Below are 23,502 nucleotides of genomic sequence, written 5' to 3' on the forward strand. Positions count from 1 at the left end.
TTATCTCGAGGGTTATTAAGAAATTTTACATATATTGCCCTCTTGGGAAAACAACCAAGAGCGGAGAACAAATCGTTGTTAAGTAACCATTACGGATTTTAGAGTGAAAAAGAATAGACATAAGAGAAATAGGAGTAATCGAGTAAATTTTCTTCCTTTTATTTCAACGTTACGAATACAAAATTGTAATTAGGTATTTCGCATGATTTAGCAAACGGAGGGAATATTGATACACCATCATGAATACCTTCCGCATTGGTATTTCAATTACTGTTTTTATTCTACTCGTCGCTGGAAATCGAATTGCATATGGAAACGTCGATGATTCTGCAGGTAATTCAAACAAAAATACAAATATTAAAGTATAATAAACACATCTTCATTCGACTCCGATTCATTTCGACAAATTTCCAACAAGTGAATCGCGCTTCTCTCGCACCCTGTACTCTTGCACGCATTCATTCCCTTCCATTCTAATCTTTAACTTTTAGTCTAAGGTTTAAAGTCTTTTACACCTTATTTCGAACACCCTCGTCTACCCCAAACACTTCACATTTTCTCCCAACTATGCGCAAGACCATCTGTTCCCACGCATTACTACATAAACAATCAGAAATACTATGTTATTTGTCGTCTAACTGTGGCGATCGTTCCACAGATCGCCTGCAAAGGTAAATGTAGTAATTATGCACATATACCGTGGATCAACACTTGTGGTACAAATGGAGTCATGAAGATTCAGTGACTCAAAATAAAACGAAAGTATAAAATTCGTGCTGAGTCGAGCAATATACTCTACTTCACTGTAGGGATGTTGGCTTCTTTATTTACTTGATGGTTAGAGTGTATCGTTCTGCTTTCAGGATGGATCTTTTGTTCTGTCATCTTTCTATGATTCTGATGTCGAATTTATGTTTTAAAATATCCTTACAAGCTTCATTGTACAAAAAATGTAATGCGTTCATCCTCGGTATTATTATTTTACCCATTTTCTAGTCTTATTTTTTACATTTATAAAAGAAATGCATCCATCTCATTTCCATGTGCTACTATATTCTTCATCTACATAATTCTACCTTAAATATATTATAATTTATATATATTTATTTATATGTATCTATATTTTAATATTTGCACAAGATAACGAAAAGAGTCCTAGCATACTCGACTATCGACTGCCAACGACGATCATTCCCAACAGTTATAGCATAATACTTACACCAGTGTTGGAAAATGACTTCCAATTCGAAGGATATACATATATCAACGCTTTTGTACAAGAAGCAACCGATACTATAACGCTTCATCGTGGACGAATTAACATAACTGTAACGAGTGTCACAGCTGACGGAATTAAGAAACAAATTGTAGACATGAAATACAATAGTATTACGGAGAAAATTGAAATTAAACTGGAGAAGGTTCTAGAGAAAGGACTCAATATTTCCATCAATTTTGATTACGTGGCTTCACTCAGAGACGACATGATCGGATTTTATAAAAGTTCGTATATTGACTCTACGGGAAAAATTAGGTAAACGTTTTACATAGAATCATTTGTCTATTATTTTATTCCCTAACGCTCATCGTGGCATTAGTATTATATGTAAAATTTGTAAAAAATAAGTTGTACAAAAGCTTCACAATGAAGTATGGTTGCAGATGGCTTGCCTCCACGCAATTTCAAACAACGCACGCAAGGCATGCTTTTCCATGCTTTGACGAACCGAGCTTCAAGGCAATATTTAAAATCAGAATTTTTAGAGCAGAAGGATATACTTATCTTAGCAACATGCCACATAATAACATAAAAATGTAAGTATTTAATATCAATTGTTTATTATAAATTATTATATCAATAATTCGCAAGAATGTTAATCGACATATTATTATTAAAAAATTACACTTTGCGAATAGAATTATACAAAATAATAAGCTATTCTGGTACAATGAAAGAAGAGATAATTAGCAATCAAAATAAGTCAAATACGCAGATATCATTATTTCAATTGGATTAGATCTGGGTTATTTTGTAGCAAAATCTCTAGGAACGTTAAACTATTGAACGTTGAAATAATGATAAGCATTATTTGCTTACAAATTGATGATTGGAAAATTTTGAGTTATTACATATGAATACGTTCCTAACATTTTTTTTTTTCGAAATTCGAAAATATAATAAAGTTATAGAATATTTCCGAGTACATGTATCTCGAAATATGTAAATTCGATACTTGTAATAGAACAATAACCAAATAAAATGTATAATATATTTTTAGCTTAGTAATCTGCTTGTTGTTACAGCAACGTGGATGAGAACTGGGAGGAATTTAAAGAAAGTATTCCCATGTCGACTTATTTAGTTGCTTTTATAATTTCGGACTTTGCTTCTGTGGGAACGGACAGCTTCAAAGTTTGGGCCAGACCTAACGCCATCGATCAAGCTAAATATGCTTTGAGCATTGGTCTACAGGCTCTCGATCACCTATCTAAATTGTTCAAACAAGAGTATCAAATTTCCAAGATGGACATGGTGGCTGTACCTGATTTTTCAGCCGGTGCAATGGAGAATTGGGGCCTTATCACATATCGAGAAAGTAGATTGCTATACGATAAAACTGAATCGTCCGATGTTGCACAGCAAAGCATTGCATCGGTGATTGTTCACGAATTAACACACATGTGGTTTGGAAACCAAATTACACCTGAATGGTGGAGCTACTTATGGCTGAGCGAAGCATTCGCTAGATACTATCAATATTACGGCACTGCACAGGTAATAGTGATATTTATTTACTCCGTCGCGCTCATTCCCAAACAAATATAATATAAAACTAACTTCGTCATTTTTGGTAGCGTAAATTAAATTAGTACACGGATTAAATGAGGATTATTCATCGCTCGAATTATAATTTCAAATCATTTTTATTTTGAAAAATAAATTACATGAATATGTTCAGTTTCGAGGGATTGGTAATATTTTAAAAAGATAACATCCTGAAAATGAATTTTAAAGGTAGATTTCAAGGTTATTTTCACTTCAAATGGGACATAATATTTGTTTTCATACAATCTTGTAACTGCGTAAAAGAGGGATTTAATATGTATAATGATTCGATTTTAGAATGACATTAACTGTAAGTATTCATAACAACTGACAATCGCAAAAAGAATTGAATAAATACAGTAATAACCGTTTTCAAATAACAAACTCGGAACCGATGTTTCGTTTGAAAGCAAATTCCTTATCCCATAAACACGATAAATAATAGTAATGTCCAGTTGAAAGAATGAAATTAGACTGATTTACAAAATCGTGTTCACAATATAAAATTATTTTATCGAAACGGAATTTACAATTTTCTTTGATCTAAAAATCTTATGTACAAAATTGTACTCAGAACATTATGAGAAACTCATTTTCTAGATCGAAAAATCATGGAATATGGAGAAACAATTTCTCGTGGAACAATTTCAAACTGCTCTCGCTGTAGACGGTCTCGAATCTTCTCAGCCAATGACACGAAATGTTTCCAACTCGGCGCAAATAAGCGGAATAGGAGACACTATTACTTATAACAAAGGAGCAAGCATTGTACGAATGATGAACCTTGTTTTTGGGCAGGATGTTTTCGATACAGTATTACAAAATTACCTCAAAAACAAGTAATGACCAAATTCACTACAATACAGTTGTGCATTTTCTGTTTCCCAAAATGAAGTTGTTATTTAAATTTTAACATGGTTTTGAACATCATGGTAACCAAACTATCCAATTGCTTATTGATGAATTTTAACGTAATCGAGCAGTAACTATTTAATAACCACATACTTGTGATGTGGCAATAATTTTAAAAGAATATATTTTTGGAAGTAAATTTTTTGGCAGAATGTTTTTGCTAATAGTATTTGTACATAAAAAAATTGTTTACAAGTACATATGAATCCATTTCATTATAATTAACTTTCGAAACTAAGATTGCATACCGTATACGAGTGTATTATAGAAAGAAAGGAAGGTTACTCCTGGCAGGAATTGCGAATTGCATTGAGTCAGATGTTTTAGCCAGCCTTCGTAAGATCTACAATTAAACAAACGTGAATCGATGCTCTCCATATTATTCCCTTTACTTGGGATACTACGATACAAATCTTTCTTCTCAACCCAGGATCGATCTTACTTTCTCCCTGGAATACATCGTATCGATGCAATTCGACTTACGTAGAAAGTTTTCGAAACAATTAATTCCATAAATTGAGGACTTACTATACATTCTTCAAAAACTTACACGACAAACAAAATGGTGTCAATTTATAAACGGATAACTGCACAATATGAAAAAATAATTTAATGGATCTTTAGTACATAAACAATGTAATATGCGTCTACCGTAGCAAAGAAAATACCGTGGCGCGTCCAGAGAATTTGTGGGAGGAACTTCAAGCCGAAATCAATCGTCGAAACAAACAACTCATTTCATCTGTGGATAAAATTATGTCCACGTGGACGAAACAATCTGGATTTCCGGTTTTAGATGTTTCTATCCAGAAGGGTGTTGCTACCATACAACAGCAGCGTTTCCTTTTGAGAAACTTAAAATTCACACCAATAAATGGAACATGGTTGGTACCCATCACATGGGCCAGTAAAAGCAATCCAAACTTTGATACTGTAAATGTAAAGTATTGGCTGGACAAACAAAAATCCCAGTTTGAGTTGGGCACAGGTTCAGAATGGGTGATATTAAACGTCCAATCAGCTGGTGAGTAGGAGTACATAAATTACATATTGGCAACTAAATGATTTAAATGTTTACCAATTGGCAAAAATAGTCGGATTTCTAGGCATTCTAATTGTGTATAGGATTTCCATACTAGGATTTCTATTATAGGATTAGTATAGGAAGCCCGTTTAGAAAGATAATTAACTCAGAAAATTTACGAAATAAATGAAACTGAATCGATCGAGTTTTAATTTACTCTAGAAAGAAAAATATGGAACACAAAAGGCAGAAATTGATATAGCAACTGAGATCAATTTTTAAGTGATACCATCATTTAAATAAATTTAAATTTGATACAAATATATAATAGGAAAATATTAGAAAACTGTTGTAAACCATTTTTAGTATATCTCTTAATTTTAATCTTAGTAAAAAGTGTACCTTTCTACCTCATGTCACACTTGTAACAGTTTTCAAATTCTATTCTATTAAATTTAACGATTTACACTTCAACATGTAAACATTCTATTATAATTTAATGCCTGCGCAAAATGTAAGATATTTTCTTTATTTAAAATGATTGAATTAATTGATTTTCGCTCTACTAGTTTAGATTAATATACAATGGAGTAGAATGTGTACTACATTACACTAAAAAAGAATCATAAAATTTGGTGTAATGCAGATTATATGTGGCTGTCCATCCGTATAATATAGGTTCTCAAAACACATTCTAATGATTCGTGTTACTAAAAAAATAGTGATAAAAATGTGACATAATTACAAATATAAGATATAATTTATTAAAGTGTAATGCCTTGAGTGTTGCATTGTTTACATCAGCAAACAACATTTTATGGACCGTTCAGACCATCTTGATAAGATATGAAATATTTTAATATGTCGTATACTAAATAGCATGATAAAATATTTTTTATCTTTCGAGTGGTACCTAATTATCGTATATAGTGCGATTATTATAATTATATACCATAGGCCATCAATGAACTTTTTTCCAATAATAATGTTTGTAATCTTATGGATGTTTAAGTCGTATCTCATAAATGTATACAATGAATTGCAATAACGTGAACCATTCTTGACGGTCTGAATGGAAAGTCGTATGAAATTGTTCCGATACTCAACGTGTTAATGATAATTAGTACTATTGTAACGTAGCACTAATTAGTAATAAAAAGATTCTTTTACGAGATCAATATGCTATTAATAAAATTACAATTCTCAAATTATAGTTCTGTTAATCGCAATACTATTTTCTAGGTTTCTATCGAGTGAATTATGATAATGCTTCTTGGTATCATATTATCGACCTCTTACGTAGTAAAGATTATCAGGATATAAATGTACTTAATAGAGCTGCCTTGATCGATGATTTGTTGAATTTAGCAAGAGCAAGGTTGCTTCCTTATAAAATAGCATTGGATGGCTTGCAGTACATTAAACAGGAAACAAATTATTTGCCTTTTAAGTCCGCTTTTTCAGGACTCACACATCTTGATCAACGTTTGTCCGGACACGATGAATCTTACGAGCATTTGAAGGTATATTAAAATGATACGGATATAGCTATGCTTTTATATTATCGTTAAAAAAATAGGATATTATGCTGTATACATCGTGTCAAGTAAAAAAGTTTTTATTTTCTTTTTTATAAAGACATAAAGTAATTATCTTATTTGTGGAACCATATTGTATAAAATTGTAGAAAATAACTACAGAGTTTGATAACGTTAGTAATCAAGGGATAATTGTTACAGGAATATGTTCTAATACTTCTCAATGACAAGTACGAAGAAATCGGGTACCTGGACCGTCCGAATGACGACAGATTAACAGTATTATTGAGAAGTGAACTTAACAAATGGGCTTGCTATTACGGCCACAAAAGATGTATGGAGACTTTTACACAAATGTTCCAGCAATGGAGGGCAAACAAAACTTTAAGGTAAGAAAATGATAAAACTTACAGTGATATTCAATAAACGGCTATTAAAAAAAGAACCCACTCATATTCATTTTTTAAAAGAATTCGATTCACTTCAAATATTATTCTTGGCATAACAATCGTTTAAAACATTTTATAACTATATTATATGATCTTTAAAACTTAAAAATAATAATGCCAAGGAAAGTGATCTTTTAAAAATCATGTTCTTCCTTTGAATTTGAACAACAATCATTAACGTTATTTTTTTATATATTTTAAAGAAATAAATATTATTCACAGAGAACTTTATCGCCGAGAAAGTTTATTTTAACAGAGTATTACTACAACTGAACTTCCTTTATTTAACTATTAAACTATACGATGTTATTTTCGTAGAATTAAACCTAACCAACGAGCCGTAGCATACTGCACAGCTATTAAGCATGGAACAAAAGATGATTGGGAATTTTTATGGGACCAATACTTCAATTCTAACTATGCTACTGACCAATCAGTTATACTGCAAGCTCTTGGTTGCACTGAAGATAACAATATTCGGAAAAGGTAAGGATTCTCAATTTAAACTCAAAACGCGTAATGCGTTACAGTTATTCAATTTCATACCGTTATTCGAAGTAAATTATTTCAATAGCCTCTGAACGTTAATTATTATATCAATTTAACATTTATGGGTCTCTATGATATTCATATTATGTTGTGTTTCACAACATTCGTCTATCTTGTAGAATATTTCTGAAGCGGGCTCTCATAGAAACCGAAAACTATAAACTGAAATTATAATTCACACTCAGAAGCTGTTTAATTTGATTTCTGGATGAGCCATTTAAATTACGAATCACTATTACAATGTAATTGTTTCAGGTATCTGTCGTATGCACTGATGAGTTTCGAAGAAAGCAGAATTCGTAGCCAAGACAGTATTTCTGTATTTTCTGCGGTTTATGGTTCCAGTGTGTCTGGTGCAGAATTTGTGCTAGATTTCGTTGATCAATATCATACGAATATGACAAAATAGTACGTTTACGACATAAAAGAAAATACATTTTTTTTCCTCGCCGATCGAAAGTAAACATTTTCTATTCATTATTAATCCGTTTCTATGTATGTTTCAGTTACAAAGGAACGAATACAATTGTTAGTATCCTGTCATCAGCCTCGATACGTTTTTCAACGCAAAATTTGGTCGACAAATTTAAAAAATTAATCAAAACGCACGAAGTACCATTCGTGGATAGTTTAGATTCTCTGAAAAACTCGCTTGAAATAGCAGAATATGAATTGAAATGGTTCAAAGACTACAAGGATCCGATTATATCCGAGATAATCGATTTCAATAATAAACACAGTACACACGATGCTAAAAATTATCGCCTACCTACAAACATAATTCCAAACGCGTACGTAATCAATGTGACGCCGCATATTAATGAATCTGACAACTTTACATTTGATGGAGAAGTGAACATTTCTGCTGCAGTAGCAAACAAGACAAACAGTATTGTTCTACATTCGGCAGAGATAACAATTCATAATGTTGTCATTTCGGTAGGAAACGATACGTTCGAAATCGTGAAGAAAAATTTAACTGAAGAATATAATTTCTTCACAATCGAGCTTGCTCAAGAACTGCAAGTTGGAGCTACTGTAATTATTAAGATAAAATATACGGGTTATCTAAACGAAGAAATGCGTGGATTTTACAGGAGTTCATACGTGGACGTTAACGGTAAAACAAGGTGTGTTAAAAAGTAAATGTATTTATCTATTCGACAAAAAACACCTTTGTTAAGAATACTACCGATTACATATATAGTTGCACCGTTATCGTTTATACCGTACGATAAATGCGAGATTAGCTCACTTTTTCATTTTGACGCTGCACATATAAAAAGGAAAGAAAAGTGTTGGTAATTACAAAATAAATTAATAGAGAATTTATACACAGTGTTAGAGAGAATCCCGCCACCTTGCGATCATTTAGTTTCCGAAATTCATGCATTGAAAAATTAAAATGGTTCTGGGTACGTATATACCCTCTTTGTTTGATTCTCGCGTTCTGAATTTATTGTTCAAACGAATCCCATCGATAACGAGACAATCTGCATAAAGGTCATAAACGGGGTACTTTATGTTTTCAAAACAAGAAGAAGGACATTGCTTATGGAATACCACGGTGTTAATATCACGATTATTTTTCTGTTTGGCAGATGGTTAGCTTCCACTCATATGGAACCAGTGGCAGCTAGAAAAATGTTTCCTTGTTTCGACGAACCAGCACTGAAGGCAACGTTCAAAATGAGTGCCACAGTACCGAAAGGTTACAATGCCATTAGTAACATGCCAATTGAAAATTCAATTCCACACGAGTATGTAACTCTACTTTTTCGATATCTCTCCTTTTTAAACAGTATTTTCAACTGCATTGTTCGAACCGTGCATCGAATAACTTTTTGAAATTTTGGAATTCTATGCAAAACACGCTTTTCTCTATAGACAATAATAAACACTTCGGAATTGTCTAATAATAATTCATCGTCGATATTTACTGTATAAAACATCTTACTAGTAGTCAGCTTTTACATTAAATGATGTATAAACGACTTAATTGGTTATTCGTACGCAATTATTTATTAATTTCGTTCGATTTCAATATATAATTACAGTAGCGGAGAAACGACTATCACCTTTGAAAAAACACCTAAAATGTCCACATACCTAGTGGCTTTAGTGGTTTCCGATTTTACTCCCGTCATTGATGAAAAGTATAAAGTGTGGGCAAGACCGAATGCGATTTCTCAAGGGAAGTTTGCTTTATCTATTATGGGGAAATTAGTGAGCTATTACGAGGATACACTGAAGCTTCCGTATCAACTTCCGAAGCTCGACATGGTGGCGTTGCCTGATTTTGCATCGGGTGCAATGGAAAATTGGGGCCTGTTAACTTACAAAGAAAGAAACGTGTTATACGACGACTATGAATCGACCATTACAGTCAAACAGAGCATCGCTAATGTTATATCGCATGAAATCTCTCATCAGTGGTTCGGAAATCTTGTCAGTCCTCTGTGGTGGAAGTATATCTGGTTGAACGAAGGCTTCGCTAGGTATTATCAGTACTTTGGGACCGCTAATGTACGTATAGACAAACTTTTAACATATCAAGTAACCTATTTAAGTAATGAAAATCCCAAACAATTGAGCACTTCGAATAAGTTAAAAACTTATATGGAGATGTTACAAATACATGGTATTATCAAGAATAAATATACTCTGTTTATTCTTATACACAAAATGCTCACCTTTCCAACTTACGAAAAAGTGTCGATACAAGAACATTCTTGCAAAGATTATCGTTTTAAAAGTCATCGCTGTTTCTTTAAATAGAACTACATGTTTTCCTAATACGTACGTAAAAAAGAAATTAGAAACAAATTAAACAATATACATTTAAACGGGGCAGGAAATATTTAATATGATAAATGTAGTAAATCTAACGACACAACTTGAAAAAACGGATACAGTTTAACATATTGTGACCATGGAGTTCTTGATGTTTAACGAACATATAAGTAATTGCGGAACTAACGTTATAATTCAAGAATAAAATTTCAATCATCAGGTGATGAAGGATTGGTCTCTGGAGTCTCAATTTGTGGTGGATCAACTTCACTCGGCATTGGAGGCAGACAGTTTAGCATCCAGCCATGCTATGACCCATGATGTGTACAGTCCAACAGAAATTAGGGGAATGTTCGATACAATATCTTATGCTAAAGGCGCCAGTGTAATACGAATGTTGAGACAATTAATTGGTCCCGAAGTATTCCATAAGTCTCTTAAAAATTATCTAAACAGTCGGTAAGTCTTAAACAAAATTGACCTCATATTGTGTTTTAAACAAAATAGTTCTTAACTTTCGATATTGACATTAACTCACAGATTTATTGAGGTATCTCCCACTAGTAATTAATGGAAACAATTACTGGGTTTATTATTTTTAAATTTAAAGAGCAAAAATTAATACCACTATATTTCATTACTATACGAGGCAAATTATGTAAAGCGTTGTAAGATATATTCTTCGAATGTATTAAGATCTACTTTTAAAGAATTTCACTTTTCGGATATTGAATTCTTCGTCAATCGCATGAAACTAGAAATAGCATTTCACTGAATTTTTTAACTGTTCATTTCACACGAGTATGTGCGCTTTAATTTTGTAGACGATATGATGTAGCTCAACCTGAACACCTGTTCGATGCTTTCAAAGAAAACATCATTGATGAAGAAACTCGGAATTCGTTCCACGATATCATGAATACATGGACCACACAGCCTGGGTATCCTGTTGTTCACTTTAGCATTCGAAATCAGTTTTTGCATCTCAGACAAGAAAGATTTTTCATCGAACAAAAAACAGATACTTCCCCTGAACAGACTTGGTACGTTCCAATCACTTGGACATCTCTTGAGAATCCAAATTTCGGTAACACCACACAAAAGTATTGGTTCAAAAAGACGAACGATAGCATCGTTTTACCAGATAGCGAATCAAAGATTTTCATATTCAACGTGCAACAAACTGGTAAATAAAGAACTGAGGCTATGTTATTCGCGACGACGAGGTAAATATATCAAACCTGATACAATGAAAACTATTTCCAGGCTTCTATCGTACGAATTACGATGATAATTACTGGCGAGAGATTATACATTTCCTGAAGACAGAACGGTATAACAAAATTGGCGAGATCAACCGTGCTGCAATTATCGATGATTTGATGAATCTTGGTAGAGCGGGATACGTCAACTACGAAATCGTTTTATCTGCAACACAATATTTGACCAATGAAACTAGTTACCTCCCATGGCGTGCGTTCTTCAACGGTCTGACCTATCTGCGCAGACAGTTCCAAGGAAGGGAGGCATTTAACGCTTACAAAGTATTATATTATATATCACAGTAGTACCCAGATAACTGAAACAATTCCTCCCCAGATATTTGAAACGAAATCATTCCCACCACCGTTCAAAGCGATGCCACTCATATATGAATACTCTTACACTTATCAGTGTTTTCGCAAGAGTATTATTAATAGGTTGATAAAGTTTTCGCGATAAAAATAATTTTGAATACAATTTTATTGGGACTATTTGTAATTAAACATGGCTGACAGTTTTTCTGAAATTATTCGTACAAAAGTCCGAATATGATTGTTTGGTCTTATTTTAATCAATTGCTAATGCGAAGACACTATGACAAATTTAAATGTTCTTATTTTGTATTAGTGGTTTTGCATTTCGTTCCCGATATCCGGGAAGTACTCTATCGACTCGCTATAATGTACTTGACGTACATTGAATTCTAGAATCATAAAGGCTATTCTTGAATCACGTTACAGAGATATATAAACGCACTTGTGACACCAATATATAATTTGCTCAAATTTGAAGACCAAGAAAGGGATACACATGAAACAAAGTTATTGAGAACGTACGTTCGCAAATGGGCTTGCGAAATGGAAGTGTCTAATTGCGAGTCTGTTGCATCGTTATACTTTACAATGTCGCAAAACGGCAGTATATCAAAGTTAGTATTAAGCATTTTCCTTACAGAACAAAATTTCTGTAAATTGAAATACTCAAGCTTGAGAGAACGAGTACGCTGGTGTGTGCAAATAACAAAATTGTTGAAAAATGTTGATTCTAAAATTACGTTTTCTATACAGGGTGAGACGTAATTTATAGTATAAACAATTTAAAAAGACAAGATTCGTTTTTCTGTACGATGTTCATTTTTCGAGAAAATGGAAAATTTGTAGAATATGACTATAGTTGACGAAAATATTCGTTTGCAATTCGTTGTTTCTGTTTCTGTTTGTTCAAATTGACGATAACGAGATTGTAAGAATCTAAGAAACTAAATGTGCTTCTTAATAACATTTTCTTCTATACTACCAATGATCTGAAGTAACAGAGCTGGATATAAATTGTGTTCCAGTGGAAAAATAATACAATGTATTAAAGTGAAAGGAAATTTGTAACTTTGTATTACTTTACCAACATTCAAATTTTGCTAATTTTATTGTTCTTTTTTACCTTTTCTAATTTATGTGTTATTTTCATTGCAAAAACTTTCAAGTAAAGGCGTTACGTAAAGAACTTAAATGCTTATTACAGATTTAAGAATGGAACACAATTAAGTTACGTTAATTAAATTACGCAACACGTTGCAATTAAAATATCCACTTCTCAGTTTAAATTATACTTTACGACTAAAATACATTCAGGTTTATGAATGAAGAATTAATATCTCGAATATTTATGTGTATGCAAATAAAATTATAATACATGTCGGATTGAAATCTTTTCACAGACTTCCACCGAATTATCGCAGTGTATCTTATTGTACAGTTGCTAGAACGAATCCTCTTGAACACTGGAAAACTTTATGGAAACTTTATTTGCAAGCAAAAGTCACTACGGACAAATCAGTAATTCTTCAGTCCTTAGCTTGCACTACGGAAACATCTTATCTTAATATGTAAGTCTACTTCTATGAATTATCACAGATTCGTTTCTGTTCCTCACGAAATACATATTTATTTTACTTTATTAAAGACTGCTGGAAAAAGCTATTACGAAGGATTTCGACATACGATTCGAAGATAGCTCTAGTGTATTTTCCAACGTTATCGCAGCCAGCTTAGAGGGTGTTGATTACGTAATGGATTTCATTAAGAATAATTATGTCAAAATAATCAACTAGTAAGTAAAGTAAAGTTCTTTCTATTTTTGTAACGGTATTAAAGTATTATTTTATCGTGCAATTTCAACAGCTACAAAGATGTTTCGACAATCAAGACTATCCTAAACGCTCTTGGAAAAAGACTATCTACGGATGAACTTTACAAAAAGGTAATTAATAGTGTTTTATAGTATAATAATTTCGTATTCCATTTCACACTGGTACAATACTAACTTTAAAACGATTGCCCGAGTACAGTAAACCTTGTTAAGTTGAACTAATAAATAGGTATTGAGAAGGAGGGGGGAGGTACAATTGGAGAAGGGTGCTCAAATTTACACAAACAATAGTTAAGAAATTTGTATACTCTCGTAATCAGTTCATGATTTCTTAATAAGTAATATTTTTGATGCAAAGAAGAATATGAAAATATAAATTTGTTAATTTTTCTTACGACTGCCATTCTTTTGCAAGATACACTGTGCCTTTGTTTCAAACATTTTCTGATTTACAACAGAATGTCAATTATCGGAAGTAATAGTAATATGAGATTAATCTATAAGAAGATCAACACAGTTAAGTAAGAGTTAATCATTAACATTATATGTAACTGAATGTCATTTTAATGCAGTCTATAATGCATGTTCAGTGTCAAGGTTTTGTGGAATTCTAGGCTAAATATTTCGATATTACTATTACATATCTTTCTCGTTAAACAAAGTTTAAAAAGTACCCATTTTATTAACATACATAGCTTATTGGTACCGACATATACTTTCCCATTACGCCCAAAGACTTCTATTGTAAAATATTTTATAATCATAAATTTCTATGAACTGAAAATTGTGTTTAATTTATGCGAATTCACACAGAAGAACTAAAAATCTTTACATAAGTACACTGCATTCTTTGTTATTCTAAATACTTGCAAAATTGTACGTTATAGGCATTGTATAAGCTAAACAAATTCAAATACTACGTGAAGTGCCAAATAGTGAGACAGTAGAATGTAGCACGATAATCCCTGATTAAATTGGATATCATCACTGTGCTTTAAATATTTTTACTAGAAATTTCCTTTAATTGCAGTATATCGATTTGGTCACTTGGCTTGGCGAAAAAGACCTATCGTTTAAAAGCTCTTTAGAGAGTTACAAAAATCGTGCAGGTCACGAATTAAACTGGGCCGAAAGGTATATTCCGAAACTACACGAATGGATGGAAATTAATTATCCAGATCCGAATTATCGTTTACCACTACTGTATTCTCCGTGGAAATACAATATTTCGCTCGCTTCGTACTTCGAAGAGAAAAATTTCACTTTCAACGGTAATGTTCAAATAACGATGAATTGTCTAAGAAGCACATCCCGGATAGTCCTCAACAGTCACGAACTGAAAATTAATAAAGTGTCAGTCTACAAAAGCAATTCGAATTCGATTAAGGTTGAAGCATTAGGTATAAGCAACTTCGTGACAAACAAAGACACACAAACACTCATAATATTCATGGAAAAGATTGTAAAGAGTGGTGAGATAATTATCGACATTGAATTTACGGGATATCTGAACGACAGATTGCAAGGCTTTTATCGCAGTTATTATTTCAACAGCAATGGGAATATTCGGTTAGTAAAATATAAAGAATTATTTAAATATATATAATAACATCGAATAAATATGTATTTGTGATATTTGATGTTTGATGTTCTGCAGCTGGTTGGCCACGACTCAGTTTGAACCAATTTATGCTAGAAGTGCATTCCCGTGTTTCGATGAACCGTCTTTTAAAGCTACGTTTGAAATTAACATCGAGAGGCCTAAGGGATATATTGCACTTAGCAATATGCCCAGTGTCAAAGTATCACCATCGAAGTGAGTATGTTAAGCAATGCAATAAATTCCATTACCAGGTATTTTAGGTATTAGATAAGTATTGGCATTTGAAACACAGAGTATCATTAATTAAGCGGATAGTCTAGCCTCGGAGTTTCAAAAATCAATATTCCATGAACCTTAGATTGCTAGGAAATTCATAACTTGCATTATTTTAAAAAATATATTATTTATAAACTTTTAAAAATAGAATATTGAAATCCATAGTATTCAACATACATGTCCTTATGTTAATCTAACATCTGTATGTCCATCCTTTCGTATACTCTCTATAAACTTATAACCATTTTGATTATGACTTCAGTGATCCGTATCGTGAATGGACAACATTTAAGGAAACCGTAAAAATGTCATCATATTTAGTTGCGTTTGCTGTTTGTGACTTCCAAAGCGTTAGAAATTTAACGAATAATTCAGTAAATGTATGGGGAAGACCTGATATTGCGCCAAGAGGTGATTACGCACAAATTGCTGCCATGCGAATGCTCACTGAACTGTACTTAAGTACGGGCATTAAATACACTTTACCGAAACTGGACTTGATAGGAATCCCGGACTTTTCCATGGGTGCTATGGAAAACTGGGGTCTTGCCACATTTAGGTGAGTCACGTTGAATAACAAATTTAAACATGTTAATTACATTGACTTAAAATGTGAAAACTACTAAGCATTAAATTCAATGATTATTATAAATGAGAATGATACAGAATCGATGTCAGCCCCTAAATTATAATTTAATCTCAAACAGCATCGAATATATATATATATATATATATATACGTATGTTGATATCAAACAGAATCTGTACCCATTTCATACCATCACGAAATTATCGATACAGATTTGATACTTTTAAGAAACTATTAATGCCAACTTTACAATCCCTCGAAAGTACCATTTTGTATCCACCAAGTGATGTGTCTTCGAAAATGTTGTTTCGTACCGAGTAGATTTTATTTTTTAATTTTAATACATTTACAGTTTATCTATGCGTGTTTGTATATAACACTTTGGTACCAATTTTTAAAACAAACACTCCGTAATTTGACTATCAAAGAAAGTCAATTTAAAGTTAAATAAGAAAAAAAAATTAAACAAACAAAAATATGATACTATTACAAAGCACTTTAAGAAATATCCTAAATTTTAGCTCAGTTTGTTAAAGAAATATAAATTGAAATTAAAAACCGCTCCGTGTCGTTCAAAGGCGAATTTTTCTTAAAGAAGGAGACGATTCTAGTCATTTAGAAGTTGCAACGATTCTAGTCATTCAAAGGCTGTGCTGATTTCAATTAACGAATATTATTTCCTCGTTTTATCCTTCATTCTCTGTTCGAATAAGCTTAAGGGACAATCTGAGTAAGGTGGCTACAAGGCTACAATCTGTGGTGTACTTTGCACAGTAAGAAACCTTAATTTTGACGCTTTGCTATTAAGCGTTTCTTGTAAAGACTTTGTGCTAGAAAATCAGCCAATAAATTCTGATTTTTTTTAATATAAAATGTTGTATCTTTTCGTCCGAAAGGTTATCAATACCTGTGCTAGTAGAAAAACATTTTATAACTGTTGTGTCCCCTGACTATACGAAATGTTTACAATTACTGGGCGGAGTTGAGAAGTTAATCTCTGAAAGAAATTCCGAATCGTATTATGTCAGACGTTTTGTATCTTAAGTCTTGGGAATAAGTAAAAATTCAGCTCTCAATTATATTTGATATTCAATAACTTATTTTCAAATTATCGTACACTCTTCATATTTAAGGGCCTACGACTAAGATTTGTTACTATTTTTACCAATGTATTTAGTAAAATGTACAATTGTCTCCACAGAGAGTACGGGCTCTTTTACGACAAACTTCAATCAACGGCTAAAAGCGTCGATTATATAATCACTATAATAGCACACGAACTTGCTCACATGTGGTACGGAAATTTAGTTACTTGTAAATGGTGGGAATATATTTGGCTCAACGAAGGTTTCGCCGAATATATGCAATGGGAGATTTCTAATTCAGTAAGTTTCAATACAATATTCTTAATTTAAATGTTTTTAATATCCAATTGATTTTATACGAATCTGTTACAGTTCAACTATAGCCACGGTTTTAAAGATCTTTTCGTTGTTGACGAATTGCAAATTGCGATGCTGAACGATGACTACAATTCATCACATCCTATGAACTATCCGGTTAGCAAACCATCCGAAATAGTCAATGTGTTTGATAGTATTACGTATGGAAAATGTAAGTAGTTATTCAATTTGTGTGAGTATTTAAAGTTTGATATTATTGCATTCAAAGGAGTATGAGAACTGTATTCGATTACTCGGTACGTCAACATTACCAATCAAAAGTTAAAGTACGTCTAGTAAATGTCTAGATACATACAGTACGCGTCAGAGGAGATTACATTTGAAATTGTAGTAGGTCCTATTCATTTAAGGACCATCTCCTCAGACGAGTAAAAAATAAATATATACGTATGTGTGCATCTCGTTTCTATCTGAGAAAATTACCTTTGAACGAATGGGATCCCTTATATCGTCTTTGTACTTATTACTTTGTGAGCATATCGTGTATTATTTATATGTTACTGTCAAATCTTTTAAGCGTACCATCTGAATTAATTATATCCTTATTTTTGGACGTGTATGAAGAAGAAAAAAGAAAATATTCTAGAAACTTAGAAATGACATTGATTAAGAGACAGACTATATATACTATGTATATAGAATTAGGAAAATTACTCTATAGTATGGTTACCTACTACTACATCGTCGATGCAAACACATAGTTTTTAAAGGCTTTAATGACACGTATTTAATAGACAGCTGTCATGCTGGGGGACTTTTCTAAAGCCATGTATAGCGAAACGAAAAATCGTTGCTTAGAATTAAAACAATATAATATTATCAAACAATATATTATATATATATATATATATATCGCCTTTGTGTAGCTTTATCATATGCTAGTCATATTTATAAATTTGGTCTTCATGATCACAATTCCCTAAAGGTATAAGTGACAGCAAAAGTTTTATTATGTATACCTTATTTATTTACTTATATTCATCGACCTATTTTTTTTACATGTATGAAAATTAACCATTTCATAGCATCCAGTGTAATACGGATGATACATAATTCGTTGGAGGATGGGATTTTCACAATAGCGATGTACCAGTACCTGATTCAAAATCAATACAATAATACAACTCCAAAAGACCTTTGGGATGTTTTCGATCGCACGATCAAAGAAAAAAACGCTCTTGGAAACTGGAACATTTCTATGGAAACATTAATGAACAGTTGGACCAATGAAGCAGGATATCCGGTTGTATTTGCAACATTGAGCGACACTACAATAACACTATCTCAGGTATTATTTTGTCAAAATTACTTAAATGAAGTATTAGAACAATATACAAGGTGAACCGTATAAAATGGTCTAACATTTTTTCAAGAAATATTACGAAGAGAATTCTTCGTTGGCATTTTTTTATTCATTAGCGATAACCCGAGTAACAAAGGAGCATGCACATCAACTCTTTTAAATGGTATGGAATATCATATTTGTAATTTTAAAAAGTTCTTTTCAAAATGATAAGCATTTATTTAACATGTTTCTTCATATTTTATTTAATTTCTTCATGTTTATTCATATATTATTTGTCTTCATGTTAGTTACAAGATGCAAGGAGTAAAAATATCTATAGTTCATGTGCTAAACAATTGCACCTAGAGTTATAGCAGGTTTTATTCGAGCCATTTCTTTAGTCACGTACATGTATTAAAGAAACTATGATAACGTTAATAACTATTGAAAAACTAAGGAAAAACAATGTTTGTTACATTCGTTCTTTAAAATCGTCAAAGTCGTTTTCTATGCATTTCTTTTATTTTGAAATCCCAAGAAGATATCTAAACTTTCTATAATTACAACAAAATGTGTTTGCACCATTATGATAATGAATATTAAATTGCTTGAAAATGTTCTCATATGTATCGTCTATCCATGAGAAGGCACAGTTGTGTTTATATACCCCCTCTAGTTACAGTCCCATTAGTTATAATTCGCAGGAGTATTAGCGTAGCCCTCGAATGAAAATCGAAACAGAATGATTTCCTTCCTGTTTATATATTACCGTTGAGTCGGTGAAATTCTCTTAATGAAAAAAAAATTCAATTCAAAGTCTTTAATAATCATTAATGTTTTAAAACTCATTCATAGCTAAAAGAATTAATTTGTATTTATAAAAAAATAATATAAATCTATTTAAAAAGTCATTTCCATCTAAATAAACTCTGCATAACTTTCGTAATCGTAAACCATCATTCGAGCTTCACTTTCTTGATTAAAAACAAGTAATTACAACTCATGCTTGATTCTCTAATTAAATCCTACCTAATCTGTACGATTATTGCTTATTTGTTCTCAAGAATTATCAGTACGCATAATTAGGATTCACTTTAAAGCCGTCTATGTAGTTATATCTTATTGTAGTTAAATATTATCTTATTTAATATTTATTAAATCTAAATAAGGTCAAAAAGTAGAATATCGAATTCGTCATAAGAGTGATTGTACTACACAGCTACTATTGTAGAAATAGACACAGTAATGTAAACAACAGCAAAATTTATGGTATAATTTTCAGATATCATTTATATGTAATTATAAATTTATAATCATTTTCATTAAACGGATTGTAACAAGAACTTTTTATAGTGACTCATTAAACTTATATAAAGTTCTTCTGTATGTAGGGAGACCTATGTGAAGAATACTTATAACAATTGCATAAATTGCTTCTTTCAGAAACGTTTTTCACTATACCAGAAGAATGATCCCGCAAATGTTTACTTTTGGATACCAATTACAATAGCATCTGCCTCCAATTTGAATTTCATAACAACTAAGGCAAACATTTGGTTGGGACAAGAAAGTTTGAACATTTACCTTGACAAATCGAACGAATGGTTTCTCTTAAACGTTCAACAGAGTGGTTATTATCGTGTCAACTACGACACCATGTCATGGTTACGTCTGATTGAAGCATTACATCAGTCCAACTCTTACAGCTCCATCCATGTGACAAATCGTGCTCAAATCATTGATGATCTTTTGAATCTAGCTCGCGGAAAGTACGTGGATTATACCATTGCATTTAATGGTACGACGTACCTCTTCAATGAGATGTATTATCCGCCATGGAAAGCATTCTTCAATGGCATGAGTTTCATCTTACAGCGTTACGAAGGTCACGAAGATCGTGAACGACTTCGACAGTATATTTTATATATAACGTCTAAAATATATGGACAACTAGATTTTACGGATTTTCACTTCAATTCACAATGGACTCTATTAAGCAGAGAACTTATTTTGACTTGGACGTGCAAATTCGACGATACGAAATGTGTGGATACGTCTAAGAATTTGTTCACCACTTGGCGCCAAACTCTTAATAACAAGTAAAAATTTCCACCTTCTTATATTTTAGCACCATAATATCAAAGTAGTACCGCTATACTTTAATTTACGTTAGTTGGATGACATTCTGTGACATTATAACAAATGTTTGTATGGTAAACCAATATCAGCCAAATAGTATTTCATGATTTGTCCTTGTTAAAGAAATGTTAAGCTTCCACTTAAGAAAAGAAAGTATTGTCTTTTGGTAAATATTTTGAAACTTATTGCGATTAATACAGTAACATTAATACTTGGTTATATAATAATTTCATATTTGTTATTTCTTTAAATATTTTGCTTAAATTTTTTTTTTCTTACTATTTTCCTTTGAAAAAGTAATGAAAATACAACTGATTTATTTTATTAATCTACTGTAAAAAATTGACAAGAAAAGTTTTTCGAAGTTCATTAATATTCTTTTTTATTGAAATTGCATTTTCTTTTTGTATGATTAATACTTTATTCCTAAACAACATTAAATGCACTAATAAAACAAATATAAGCTACAAACCACTTTTTAATTTAAAAATGTAACTTTTTACATAATATTGAAGCTGGTAATTATGTGTTACGTGCACCATTTGAAACATGGTTTTGTTTCAAATACTTTTTAACGTATTCTAGCATTGATAAGGTTCTTAAATTTGATTTAAATATATTTAATGAGGTTCGTTAATGAAATTGCACCTCAGCGCAGTCCATTTAAAAACAATAGTACAAAACAGATACATATAGACGAAAGAAAGATAAAATCACTTTCGTGTATTGTTTAATCTTCAGAATTTCGCCAAACGCAAGACCAGCCGTTTACTGTACAGCCATGAGATATGGATCCAGTGAAGATTGGCGTTTCCTGTGGAATCAGTACCTGAAAACAGATTTTGCTTCAGAAAAAAAGATCATGTTAGATGCTCTTGGGTGTACAAAGGATAAGAATATGTTACAGACGTAAGTCTAAAAGATTATTCATACTATTTACGAACTGGAAAAATTATATTCCAAATCGAGACTTTCAAATATGGTATTATACAGAAAGACTCTTTGTGTAATTGTTAATTGTATAAATATCTAACCGTGACTTATTAAATAGCCATAAACTAATATCCTTGAAATCGTAAGATATGTAAGTTCTTCTAAGAAGATCTCTTTTTCTTCCTCTCTGAAATCGTCTCAAACGTATTGGACTACAGGGAATAGAGTGACTCACAAAAGTATTTGAACCCTTACCACAGAATACTTTCTTGAGTACAATATGTGCGATATATATGAAACTTTTTAAAATATTATTAACCTCGTAAGTAGATGCGACTACCAAGATTACACAAATGAAGCAAATCCGTAAATATATGTAAGAATTTTATACATGTATATAATACATGTGTATATATATTTATTATAAATATATATCATAAGTAGGAAAGAATATATATAATTTTATACATGTATTTATTAAATTTCAAAAAATTATATATCGAATAATAATAACAAAAAAAAACGTAAATCGTTGTAAATAAAAGACAAAAACTGTGTGTTCGATACTGTATAAACAACTTTCTTGATCTACTTCAATTAACAATTATAAAAACACTCTTCGTGAAAACTTGAAAACTTTGATTTCACTCTATTATTCTTTTGTTTCGTTGCAGGTACATTGAATATGCATTGAATCGTAATTACATTTCCAACATTCGAAAGCAGGATGTCAATGCGGCACTTTCTTCCATCTACAATGCTGGACAATTTGGACTAGAAGTGATGTTGGAGTTTTTATTAACAAATTATGAAAAAGTCTATGCATAGTAAGTGATCAAATAATAAAAGGAGAGTTGTTTTCAGTCAGAGAATGTGACGGAAGCATCATTACATATAGATACATATATATATATATATATATTTATTTATTTATTTATTTATCTTTCAGTTATGGTGAGTGGGAAAGTGTTGGAGCATTGTTCTCTAAGCTAGCATCTCGCATCTCCACTACAAAACAAATTAATCAGGTACTTTGACTGTATCATTATATTTTTTGAATCTTTAATATATCTATTCGCTGTCTTGATTCTTCAATGCATGAAGAGCTTCTTGTTTCAGAAATGTTAACGTGTTACTTTCAACTTTAATGCAGTGTTCACCGAGTAAAAAGTGTATTTTCTTTTGCAGCTCAAAGATTTTATAAAGACTAGAAAAGAAGACACCTCAAGTATTTCATCTGCGTTAACTTCCGCACTTGCAATCGCAGAAAAGAATTACGACTGGTACACGGACTCTCATAATCAAATTGATACTTGGTTGGATTGGCACTATAATAGATATATTAAGACCAGCGGAAGTGGTAGGCTCGTAGCAAATAACTTTAGTATAATTCTCATGATTATATTTTCACTAATCGTGTACACATTTAGTCGATAAACATTGCAAGTTGTAACTGCATAAAAAGGAGGAAACTGTATGTGACCAAAGCATACTTGTTGGAAATCAAACATTATATTATTGACACTGTCATAAAATAAAGCACATTTCTTCCTAGGCAAGCAAGATCTTTTCTACCCCTTCCCTTTCTCTTCCTCGTGTCTCCCCTTTTTCTCACTCTTTTGTATCTCCACCCCTAATTTCCAACTATCTTCAAATTCCCCATTAGTCTCGGTGTTCTTCTCCACGATTTCTCATTTCCTCTATATCCCTCATCC

The 23,502-nt window shown here is 31.8% G+C and overlaps 1 protein-coding gene across 1 annotated transcript; it reads left to right on the forward strand.

Annotated features, from left to right (window-relative positions):
- The first annotated feature begins 1,358 nt into the window (after positions 1 to 1,358).
- LOC143149627 (putative aminopeptidase-2) lies at positions 1,359 to 23,224 on the forward strand. The gene is made up of 30 exons (XM_076317196.1): positions 1,359 to 1,534; positions 1,663 to 1,815; positions 2,305 to 2,776; positions 3,428 to 3,666; positions 4,396 to 4,763; positions 6,006 to 6,286; positions 6,503 to 6,690; positions 7,069 to 7,236; positions 7,555 to 7,707; positions 7,806 to 8,429; positions 8,901 to 9,059; positions 9,357 to 9,855; positions 10,322 to 10,551; positions 10,917 to 11,278; positions 11,359 to 11,636; positions 12,096 to 12,283; positions 13,070 to 13,237; positions 13,315 to 13,461; positions 13,533 to 13,611; positions 14,531 to 15,069; positions 15,158 to 15,316; positions 15,642 to 15,938; positions 17,169 to 17,352; positions 17,425 to 17,581; positions 18,456 to 18,718; positions 20,180 to 20,814; positions 21,596 to 21,763; positions 22,462 to 22,614; positions 22,737 to 22,815; positions 22,976 to 23,224. Exons 1-30 carry the CDS (start codon positions 1,374 to 1,376, stop codon positions 23,222 to 23,224), a joined length of 7,800 nt encoding a protein of 2,599 aa, XP_076173311.1. The 5' UTR covers positions 1,359 to 1,373.
- Positions 23,225 to 23,502: the final 278 nt, after the last annotated feature.

This window comes from Ptiloglossa arizonensis, chromosome 7 (assembly GCF_051014685.1).
Source record: "Ptiloglossa arizonensis isolate GNS036 chromosome 7, iyPtiAriz1_principal, whole genome shotgun sequence".
Classification (NCBI taxonomy): Eukaryota; Metazoa; Arthropoda; class Insecta; order Hymenoptera; family Colletidae; genus Ptiloglossa; species Ptiloglossa arizonensis.